The sequence below is a fragment of the Asterias rubens genome, chromosome 3, assembly GCF_902459465.1.
Source record: "Asterias rubens chromosome 3, eAstRub1.3, whole genome shotgun sequence".
In the NCBI taxonomy this organism is placed as follows: domain Eukaryota; kingdom Metazoa; phylum Echinodermata; class Asteroidea; order Forcipulatida; family Asteriidae; genus Asterias; species Asterias rubens.
Genome location: NC_047064.1, coordinates 7,282,826 through 7,295,194, shown reverse-complemented (window position 1 = coordinate 7,295,194; position 12,369 = coordinate 7,282,826). Strand labels below are relative to the sequence as shown.

Below are 12,369 nucleotides of genomic sequence, written 5' to 3'. Positions count from 1 at the left end.
TGTGGAGAAAACCGTGTTTAAAATTAAACTATTGATTCGGACACAAAATGTTTGTTATTTAAAACTTGACATACTTCAACTGTACAAACATGCAACATATGGGTACCGGTAACCCCAGCACCATATCCTAAGTAATGTACCCGTACACATTTAGTGAATGTATGCAACACATATTGTCACCGTTTTCACGAAGGGAAAATTGTGCCCCTGCTGCCGCCAAACAGTCCTATTTGTGGAGAAAACCGTGTTTAAAATTAAACTATTGAATCGGACACAAAATGTTTGTTATTTAAAACTTGAAATACTACAACTGTACAGACATGCAGCATATGGGTAACCTCAGCACCATATCCTAATTAATGTACCCGGACACATTTAGTGAATGTATGCAACACATATCGTCATCGTTTTCTCAAAGGGAAAATTGTGCCCCTGCTGCCGCCAAACAGTCCTATTTGTGGAGAAAACCGTGTTTAAAAATTAAACTATTGATTCGGACACAAAATGTTTGTTATTCAAAACTTGACATTTTACTTACAGGGAAGGTACACGTTTGGTATATGTCAAAGACCAGTCTTCTCACTTGGTGTATCCCAACATTAAGCAGAAAATAACAAGCCTGTGAACATTTGAGCTAAATTGGTCATCAAAATTGCGAGAAAATTTTGAGAGAAAAAACACCCTTGTTGGACGAATTTGTGTGCTTTCAGACAGGAATAAAAGACTGCTAGCTAGAAGTATTTTATTATTTTAGTGAGAAATTACATCTTTCTCAAAATCTATGCTCATTCAGAGGGAGCCGTTTTGTACTATCAACAGCTCTCCAATGCTCGTTACCAAGTCAGTTTTTAAGTAAATATTTGTTTTGAGTAATTACCAAACATGTACCTTCCCTTTTAAAGCATAAAAGTCAAGACCTTAGATCATGCATTTTAATCATAGCACGTTTAATTAATGAGCAATTAACTGTTAAACATGAGTATCACTTCATGGCAACTGCGCAAACGAGGTCTGTGTGTAGCGCGCCCTGTACAATAAACAAAATTTATTATTCATGAAAAACTTAATGTATCAAGGTCATACAAATTGTCTCTTCCTAAAATGTTTTTGGCACTGTGCCATCGATTTGCACTTCAATGTAGAGAAAAATGTGGCTGTTTTTTAGAACACAACACTGGTAAGTTTGTAAAAACACGGATTTTTATTTTTATTTTATGAAAGTCACCAGACACACAAGGCCTGAAGGCCACTTCAAGGTGTGGGCTACAATTTTTGTCAGAGGCCATTGCCACCTACACCTGGGGCTGATACAGGGTTACCCCTTTTATAGTCCATATGGATGTAGGCTTGGGTATTTGCCAAAATGTATGACTTTTTAAAAGAATTGCCTCTCTGTGAAAATGGTGATGATATGTAAGCCCAAGATTATTTTTACATGGGATCAGGAATAATGCTATACTGGACAGGACTTGAAATAAGTCTACATCAATTCTGACACATGTATTTATCAATATATTTATAGTAATAGAAAGTTGTTTCAAAAATATTTTTTACTTTTACTTTTAGAGGTAAACAGCTCCTTGAGTTGATGGATGCACTGGTTCTTGCAGCTTTCAAAGAAGTTTGAGTAGTATTTTTTTGGAAACAGAAGACACATTGCTGCATTACCGATACATTCTACTATTTGAATGGATTGTTTTCTTTTGTTGATTTCCTGTGTGTGGAAAACCATAGAGCAGGGAACAGAACCAGCGAAATATAAAACAATTGTTATGAACAAATACACTCAACATTTTTGCTGTTTTTTTCCCATAAATTTATTAAATTATCTTTAAAACAGAAGCAACTTGTCAATGGTGTGGTTTTTAAAATGAGTGGCAGCGGTCTCAGCCTCATTTCCAGGGGTGGTCGAATTCGACGTGCCATTTTCCCCCATAGTAGCGCAGCTGCAGCTATCTAGCCCCTCTTATGCTTTTCAAGGAATGGAACGAAACTAAAGACTCGAAGGAAAAACTTATTTGGGTCCTACATTTGTATTATAGGCCTGAGCTGTCTAGCGTACCAAATTCAAGTTCTAGTGGCTATAAGTCATATGGGTGAAGGTTCGAATCTAGATCATGACAGGCCTGTCCTTGAGCCAAACACTTAAATGCAGTGGATACTATTGGTAATTACTCAAAATAATTATTTGCGTAAAACCTTTCTTGGTGACGAGTAATGGGGAGAGGTTGATGGTATAAAACATTGTGAGAAACGGCTCCCTCTGAAGTGCCATAGTTTTCGAGAAAGAAGTAATTTTCCACGAATTTGATTTTCATTCCACTGCCTTTAAAGACCTGCTTGAACGAAAATGTCAAGTCGTGAACTTGGCTGAATTTCACTTCTAATGTTTTCAATGAATAAGGAAATCGAGTCATATGATTATAAAAAGATTTCAATTGTGTAAAAAAACATAATTTCGAATGCCCTTATCCAGCGCTTTTCTGAGAGATTTGCGAAAAGCCCCGTTACGTAATCACTCTCAAAACGTCATAGTTGGGAGGTCCAATTTGAAAGCCGCTTTGTTGCAGCGTGGAGGTATAACAAAGCAAACTCCCACAAATGACGTCAGCGGCATTGTCCTTCGATTCGACGCGCGCTGTCAACGGCACAAGTGTTTTTAGTTTTTCAAAACTTTTAGGTTGGGGCCTGATTTTTTAATTGATAATATGAAAAATTCAGAATTGTACACATATAAAAATTACATTAAAATGGTGAACAGGTGCATTATAAACAAGTTACAATACCATTTCCGTTGAAAACATTCCGCCCAGGTAGGTGTTTAAATACAATTAATTATTTCTCTTTCCCTGGAAAATTTAGTTAATTTTGAGGGCAGAGATAATCTTTGATAGACCGTATTGGATGTGATGTCACTATTCAAATACCTGCCCTACAACATGGCGTCCGTGAGCGTGTGCGTACACGTGTGCCATAGAAATAAAACCGGGGCCGCTGCATGCTTCATTGATGTACGGGTTTGCCCTACAAGATGGCAACATTCATAGCAACCAAGGTCTATAGATAGAGCTAGAGATACATGTAAATGTCAATTGAGTTTTGAGTACACATGAGAACAATGACTCTTTGGGAAACACATCATTGGACTGTATAGAATATCTTTATTAGTAATGAATAATATTTATAAAATATACTTTTTGTTTTGCAATGTTCAAATTCGTCTTGAATTTTGACAAGCAGCCTAATTCATAAAACTTAACCCAGTTGCGTTGGTTCACTTAAACGTCATATTTCTTTAAATATGCAGTTCTGCATTCTGGCACCCAAAGAAATTTGGATTTAAAATAAATAAATAATCCACTCAACAAATTCCATGTAAGATTAGCCTTGTTATAAAATTATGACCACAAGTTTTTGTTAATATTATTTTTAACAAAATATGAATAAGGACAGAGTAAAAAACTGAGGGACCAAGAAAAAGTTTTTCACCAATTTTAAAAAGTTAATTAGTCATTACATTTTATTTAAAAACCTAGTTTTGAAAAAGGTTATACCCATACCTGCGTAATACATTTGTATAATCAATTAATGAGATGTTAAATTATAAATAATATATTAATTTTAGTTTTACCCATATACACCGCGATGTGAGTTAGCAATCAATTGATTCAAATATTTTTGACTGCAAGGGGAAAAAATTCATTTGAAAAAAAAAAATACATGATGGAAATTTGACAGCTGAGAGTGTTTAAAAATAAGATTCCAATGTTCCTTGGCGACGTACGTCTGTGGTCCAACAGTGGAAACCTCCGCCGAGGGAATTGGCAAAGCGCAGTGAGATGGTGATGCATTCAATCCCCAGGCTCTCAAAAAACTTCTGGGTTGAAATCTCATTTTTGTCAACGACGACCCTTTTAGGGTCGAGCATGAGGACATTCATAGACAGCCACTTGGAGGACATCCAGAGGGGATGATCTGAAAAGAAATTAAACATTTAGTATGTACTTCTTGAGATACGGTACTGCTTACGATTGACCCGGGTCAGCGGTAACCTAAGGCTAACAACAATGCTCAAAAGGTTTAACACTGAAAAAAAAAAAAAAAAATGTTTTGTTAACAACATTTTTAAATTTCTCAACTGAATTTTAAATTTTATTTATATTATTCACAGCATGACCAATCCAGGCTATTTAAATAAAATAATTTAGATAATACACTGTTCAGTTTGCAATTTATGACTTAAAGGTACAAAAAATGAAAAAAATCATCAAAAATCACGTGATGGCGTCGTCATAACGTCATTTCACAATTCACAGGAACTTGCTAAGATCTAACAGCCTACTAAGTTTCAACATGAACGCATCACTACTTCGGGAGTTATACGAGTTAAAACAGTGCACCTTTAATGCCATGTCACGTGCCCCCCCGATGACGTCATTGATCCAAAACTGTCCACATATGATACCTGCCTGACAATCAACATGTGTGTAAATTTTAAAGCGATTACACAAAGTTTCACCACATACACCATCAATAAGTCCATTCTGAATAGTTTTCAACCTGTCGCAAGAGGGCACTGTTTCGTTTTGTGACATCATTGATATTTTTTTGAACTACACTGCTAAAAATGGTATTTTTGAAACAAGAAAGACAGCTTATTTTGAGAAAATATTTCTTGTGTCACTCCCCACAAACTTTTTCTAGGGAGTGACACAAGAAATATTTTCTCAAAATAAGATGTTTTTCTTGTTTCAAGAATACCATTTTTAGCAGTGTACCCACCCTTGCCAGACAGTAACATCATAGAAAGCAGCTTCTTAACTTATCCTACTTATGAATTAGAGGGCACTTCCGGTTTCGACCGAAAGTAGAGGTTATGTGAGGTCTCGCACACAAAATAAAATGAAGATCTAATTTATTCCAACCAAATCCCGCAAACAAAAACCTACGATGTCTTTAGATTTTCAAATCTTTATAACTTAAAGCTGAAAGATGCGTTAATGTGACAGGTGATACTGATGACGTCATCATGACGTCATTGTTTAAGGGTCATCATAGGACAAATACTTTTCATCACTAAATGTTGATCAATGCAATTGCTTTTTAGGAACCATGCAAAAAAAACGCTTTCACAGAAAAAAAAACGAGGAAAAAAACAAATTGAGCCGTTTGCTGACCAGCGCTACGAAACAGCTATAAAAAATTAAAATATCAAGTGTGTAGTGCTTATGGTTCCAATTCCAGTTGACCCGGAAGTAAAGGTCAACATAGGTCCTGGTAACCCAAGACTATAATACTTAAAGAGTTTATAACTGAAAAGAAATTGAAAATCAGTAGTGTAGTTCTTGAGATATGGTCTCAGTTCCGGTTGACACGGGTCCAACTTCCAGTTGACCCTGAAGTAAAGGTCAACATGGAGTCTAAGTAAACTAAGTTAAATTGTAACCTAAGGCTACTGGTTACATATATAATCGGACACTAGTTATGTACACTTAAAAAAGACACTGTAAAACAACAAGGGCGAACATGTTTAAGTCCACAACGTGTTTCAAGGGTCCATTTCATTATTTGGGCTTGTTTTGATCTCAGCTCCTCACTTTGTTTGTAAAACACTTAAAAACACTCACGCAAACTGGGTCATTAATACCCCGAAGATCACGCATTATTTATAATGAAAAACCACTGAAGGGGTGCAGTCCCTAACCTTTGCGTGCAAAGCCCGAATCCTTTAACAAAAGTTCATCATCTACAAAACATTTATGGAATTTTTGCTCATGTAGTTTAGAAGTTGTCACTGTTGGTTGTTAATCTCTTTTGCCTTTAATGCATGTTCCTTTGTAAAATTTCTGTGACAAAAACATTGATTTGCATGAAGAAACTATGTTAAAACCTTCTGCACTTACGTATTAGGAACTTTGAAAAAAAATGCAGCCACTTTGAAAAAGAAAGTTCAGCTGACCTTATTAAGTCAAGGCACTTTTGGATATGGCTCAAAAGAACAGCAGGTGTGTAAGTTTTAGCGACAATACCAATTTAGAAACTGGTTGAATGCAGACATAAGCCAATCGTTAGTTACATTGTGTCTGCCAAACATGCATTGCAATCAATTAATGGTTTATTTATTTCATCAATATTGGTTAAAGCCATTGGACCCTTTCGGTAAACAGTATTGTCCAAGGCCCACAACTGTGTATCACAACTTTATATAAAACAACAAACCTTGATATTGTTTTACTGTTTTCACAAAAAGTAAAGCATTTAATGGAATAATATTTCAAGAGAAGTCTTTTACCACTACCTTCTGTAAACCCTGTAAGTTATTTGTAAATCTGTGAACTTTTTGTTGTTTCTGTACTCAAAGGGTCCAATGGCTTTTAAAGACACTAGCAGTGAAATAACCGAGTTGTGGTCTCTAATGTACAATATGGTACAAAGTTAATACAATAAAAAGGTAGTTCAAATGATTGATAAAAAGCAGAAAACGTAAAAAGCACAAACAACACAAGACCCCAAATCTAAAAGGGCAAAAGACCTAGAGTTGCACAAAAAGACAAACTTATCACAGTACTGTTCCTATACCAGATCAGGAAAGCATTGCACAACGAAAACAGTTTTAAAACATAGACAGCAAAAATAAAAACAAGGCATAGAATTATGCTGTTCTTGTACTCCCCACCCCAGACACTTTAGTAAATTTTACTTGTTTATTATAAAATGTCATCGACACCAGTGGTTGTTTCCATGCAATGCATTCAAACGAAAACATAGACAATTCGAAAACCTAAACAATTCAAAGAGTTCATCTTTTGGTGTTTACTCACAGCCTAATCAACAAAATTCAATGATGAGAGAAATCCATTGACTTTCATTTAGTTTTCCTATAGGGTTTCACCTGGAACAAATTCGAAAGAAGGCAATTTCAACTGATAATGGTAGGTATACCCAATTTCATAGAGCTGCTTAAGCACAAAAAGTAGCTAAACATTTATCAAAATTAACGCTTACCAGAATAAGGTTACCATGTCACACGTACAACTTGTGACTTGGTATCCTATCCATTTCTGCGTAGCAGAAAAATAGTTGTGCTTAGAAGCAGCTCTATGAAATTTTGCCTGGAGGTATTTGACTGTCAGTACTCACCATCAGGCATGCAAGGTGTTGGTGCTGGCAACAAGTCCCATCCAGCCTTCTGGAACATGGAGTACTGATGACAGGGCCTCTCTGGATTGACAAGAACCAGGCCAGGACCGATGATATTGAAGGTGGCGTCGATGTGCATGGGATTGGGATCGGCGAAGGACAAACGGTGGACGGTGTATTTGTCACCGAGATGGCGTTGCAGCCACTCAATTCCCATTAGGTTGGTGACCTTTAAATAAATAAGAACAAATAAGTAGGATTTGAAACTTTGCATGATAGAATCTGATATAGTAAAGGTTTGCGGTAACACCATGTACACTGGTAATCACCAAGCTCCCTCAATCGCCTTCCAAGCTTATTCGCATCTACATTACTTAAGCGGCATGCAACATCAGAGTCCAGCTTTCTCCAGAAGACGATCAGAGCATTCTGATCAAAACATCGATTTGAACCCAAGTGTTCTTTTCAGAGCCACCCCCAACTAATTTAATTATTATCATTGCATGGTCTTACCGTTAACCTTCACTATATAATAATAATAAGAAGAAGAAGAAGAAGAAGAATATTAAGAATAATTTAAGTTCTTATATAGCGGATTTTACAATAATTGTCTCAAAGTGCTCTACATTAGTGCTCAAGGGTGGGTTTCACAGAGAGTTAAGATTAGTCTTATCTCGTGTTAGGACGAGTTGCTCATCCTAACTTGTTACTAGCCTCAATTTATCTCAATTCCTAACTCTTTGTGAAATTATTGGGCCAATAACATTCCTTTGGTCTTTCTCAGCTCCCTGGGGAGTATGCAACCTGGGCAACCAGAGCGCTCCAAAGGATTTTTCACACCTTTGAGTGATAAAAGAGATACATATGTGTAGATTATTTGTTTTTGACGAGAACTTACACAAACACAGTAGCAACATTACAATAGCCTGTACCCCAAAAGAAACTTATAAGAATCTTATAAGCACCTGTATTGAACTGCTAAGACCCTGTTGAACTGCTAAGACCCTGTTCCCACTGGACACCGCATTAATCTCCCAATTCGAGAAAGACCCCGAAAGAAAGATCAAAGGGCGATCAACGAGAAACAGGCTCCAGTGGGAACGCAAGGGCGATCAGGATCTGACCGTGCAATTTTGATCCTTCTTCGGGAGTAGGATTAAAGCAGACTAATCGCCCTTATGGATTAATGGGCGATCAGAAGTCTAGTGAGAACGCAAAGGGCGATCTGACCCCGCAATTTGCTAGCAAAACAGTGTTCTTTTGAACCCACTTCCGTTCCCAAAAGGGGGATCAATGCGCGATCATACTCAAGTGGGAAGGCGAGTGCGATTTCAGGCCTTCAACTAATCTTGTTGTGGGATCCCGATCTTGCAATTGTGGATCCAGTGGGAACGCGGTCAGCAGCCTTGTAATAATATTATAAGATTCTTATAAGTTTTCAACCTTACCTACATGTACAAGTATTTCTTGCCAAATACAAGGTCTTGAAAATGGCCTTCTACATGTATAGTGTCATATTCAAAACAAAAAGGTTGTTTACATACTGTTTATTTTCCTGCTATGAAAGGGAGTAAGTTGGAGCGGTGATCGTGCTTTATATGAAGAATGTTTAATGTACTCATTTACCCAATTACATTTTAAAGCAATATCATTATTGGTTCGGTCAAAAAACAAACATGCGATATAAACAAATATATAAAAGGGTGTGGGGGTGGGGGTTGTTATTGACCAATATCAATTTGGGCAGTGACAAATAAAAGTGTACTTAAACACAGTGATTTAAAAGTCTGCTAATCTCAACCCAAAAATGAAAACAATATTTTAGATATTTAAATTTACAAAGCAATAAAACATACATAAAATTAAAAGATTAACATTGAAGACTGGGGAAAATAGTAGACCCTAATTAAATAGATTTATGCATACATTTAACAGATAGTGTAACGACAGAAAATACAGAAAGGCAACCAGAGAGAAATATAATACTAAAAAAATAACATGACAAAAAGTTGACGGAAAATCAGCATTTTATTCGTTGAGAACTCTTTTGTGAAAATCTAAGTGATTTACCTGGCTCCGTTGGCAAAATATATCTCGCCCGGCACGGATGAAATCAGCAGCATCAAAGCAAGGCTCAAACTCAGTGGTCACAAATTTTTCTTGGCAAGCCAAGAGATGTCTTTCTTCTGCAGATTTCACTGGATATGTCTTCAATACATGTATTAAAAAAAATGTGATCATTCTGTGTCATAGAAGTCAGTCTGTAGGGAGTCATTCTGTGTCACGGGGGTCAATCTGTGTCATAGAGGTCATTCTGTGTTATAGAGGTCAGTCTGTGTCATATGGGGGTCATTCTGTGTCATGGTCATTCTGTGTTATAGAGGTCAGTCTGTGTCATGGGGTCACTCTGTGTCACAGTGTCATTCTGTGTCATGGGGTCAATCTAAGGGGTCATTCTGTGTCATGGGGTCAATCAGTGTCACAGTGTCAATCTGTGTTATGGGGCCATGTCTGTTTCATTGGATCGCTCTGTGTTGTGGGGTCAGATCATCATTCTGTGTATTTGCATTCATTCTGTTTCATACTCGATACTTGACTTTCAAGTTACTTGTACTCAGAGTCACATACTTAATGCTTGATACTCAGACTCAGTTTCAACAACTCTAGGTAAAAATACCACTTTCCTGTCCGGCCTGTGGTCATGAAAAACAAATTGATGAATTGTTATCAAAATGCACTGAATGGACCACTTGTGAGTTGTGGCTGCGCAGTCAAGCTCACTGAACTCAAGCCCCGTGACCTCCATCAAATGACAACTTCCAAGGGTGTAATACAAAATGTACTTGTTATATAATATCTATGTATGTATACCAACCAAATCGTAGAGTTCATCGCTCATTTGTGGTTTAGGCGCCGTCGTCCACTTCGCTCCTGCCCTGAAGTACTCTTTCATCAGAGGTCTGTAAGCCCGGTATTCAAAGAAGCGAGAACGCCATGCCATGGGACTCTCAATAATTTCATCCCCTATCACCATCAGAATGTCTCGAGGCATAGCGGCGTACATGCCTGCATGTTTAAAAAGAAGACAATTACCCAAATTATTAACCCTCGACGCACTGCACAGTGGGCAAGTTCAAGGTCAAACTGCGCCAAAATTGAAGTTGGGTGTAATCCCTGGGTGTGATTTACTGCAGTGTTGTATGGCTTGTTCTGACTGGCACCCCAAAAATAGGGAGACCTCCAACAAAGGGCTAGAAGCGCCGGCACGTTGATCTGGAGGTCATTGGTTCCAGTCCAACAGTCAATTTTTCTTTGTAACCCCAAAATAAAAGTTGAAGTTCATAACTAATTATTGAACTGCCATTGAAGGCACTGGACACTATTGGTAATTACAAAATTGTTAGCATAAAAACTTACTTGGTAACAAGCAATGGAGAGCTGTTGATAGTATAAAACATTGTGAGAATCGGCACCCTCTGAAGTAACGTACATGTACATGTAGTTTTCAAGAAAGAAGTAATTTTCCACTAAAACATTTGCATTTGATTTTGAGACCTCAGAATTAGATTTTTTGGTCTTGAAATCAAGCATCTGAAAGCACACAACTTTGTGTGCCAAGGGTGTTTTTTCTTCCCTTATTATCTCGCAACTTTGACGACCAATTGAGTTTACAGGTTTGTTATTTTATGCATGTTGAGATACACCAAGTGAGAAGACTGGTCTTTGACAATATTACCAAAGGGTCCAGTGTCTCTAAGCATCAAAGGGGTTTATGACCCGAGAAAAACTATAGAAATTTTTCAAAATGCTGCCCTTAACAAATTGCTTTAAAAATATTTTGATGTGTTGCCTGAGAGAATGTATTTAGATAAGAAAACTTCAATTTAAAAAAAAATATTTTGTTTGTAATAAAACTGTTTGATAATTCTTCTTTTACTATTCTGACATACTGAATTACACTATTATTCTCAATGTTACGCTAATGTGTACTTAACTGAAGACAACTGAGAACGGTAAATGCTTTTCAACAGTTCAGAAAAATCGTGTTTACGTGTAACTCATTCCTGGATCAAACCAGTTAACAATCACTAGTAGCATTTTTCTTCCTATCTGTTCCCACTTTTGTGACTATTATTATTATTATTATTTTATTCGCCATAACAGTACAAAACAAAATACATTGACAGCATTATACCCCAAGATGGGCAAGGGACAACAAAAGCAAATTCATACTATGATCCGTAGATCTGTTGCCCCACATCTGGGGTACACAATAAAATTAATATAGATTTAACATAATATAGTACACAAAGCAATAATAAAAGCAGAAAATTAAAAATCAATAGAAAATGCTAAATATATATTAAGAATAAAAAATAAATTAAATTAAAAATAAATAAATAAGTAAAAATAACAGATGGGGTAAGGATAAACAATAAAGGGAAATAAATAAATAAATAAAACCTAAACTTGTAGATAAATTAAAACGACTTAAAATATTGCACAAGTGATAGGGCTAAAGCTACTATTCAGTAGATTCATGAGGTTGACAGACAGAAAATCTAAGTGATTTGAGAAAGCTGTGGAAGGGCAAGAGCAGTAGTGAATTACGAATGTTTTCTGGCAAACTAGACCAAAGTCTGGGAAAAAGATGAGGAGCAGATAAGTGCAGAGCATCGGTTCTAGCATACAGGTGTTTGAAGGTGAGAACATTAGGATATCTATGGTTGACAGAAATGATGTCTGCCACATCGCAGTGAATAAGGTTAAACTTACCCTTAATGATAAAATACAAAACAGAAAAATTACGACGAATTGACACAGACGACCAGTTGAGGGACTTAAGTCTATCAGGGTAGGACATCTCACCCATCCTCTGCCCAAGAATAAACCGAGTAGCACGTTTTTGTACCCGTTCGAGGGCCTGAGTCTGGAGAGATGTATGAGGGAGCCAAGCTGGCATTCCATATTCTAAAATTGGGAGAACTAGGGATTTATAAAGACAGAACTTAGCTGAAACAAGAATTGAAAGCAATGGTCTTAATGAGGCCCAATGTTCTATTGGCACTTGAAACAACAGTTTTTACATGGTTATTCCAAGAGAGCTGAGCATTCAGAGTGACTCCAAGGTATTTGACAGAGGATGTGGGTTGCACAGGAAAACCTGAAAGAGTGTAAACAGGGGGGTCGAGAGAGTGTTTACGGGAAATATGCATGATTTTGGACTTT

At 36.9% G+C, this 12,369-nt stretch overlaps 1 protein-coding gene across 5 annotated transcripts in view; it reads right to left on the bottom strand.

Annotated features, from left to right (window-relative positions):
• Positions 1-3,141: 3,141 nt before the first annotated feature.
• LOC117287856 (glycine amidinotransferase, mitochondrial-like) overlaps positions 3,142-12,369 on the bottom strand; it is a 36,600-nt gene continuing 27,372 nt past the window's right edge. For all 5 annotated transcript variants that reach the window (XM_033768414.1, XM_033768412.1, XM_033768410.1 and 2 more), the window contains exons 5-8: positions 10,016-10,206; positions 9,211-9,348; positions 7,141-7,369; positions 3,142-3,975 (exon numbers count right to left, since the gene is read on the bottom strand). In XM_033768414.1, the coding sequence (XP_033624305.1) occupies positions 3,749-3,975; positions 7,141-7,369; positions 9,211-9,348; positions 10,016-10,206 (785 nt within the window). In that variant the 3' untranslated portion in view covers positions 3,142-3,748. The remainder of the gene's footprint in view (positions 3,976-7,140; positions 7,370-9,210; positions 9,349-10,015; positions 10,207-12,369) is intronic.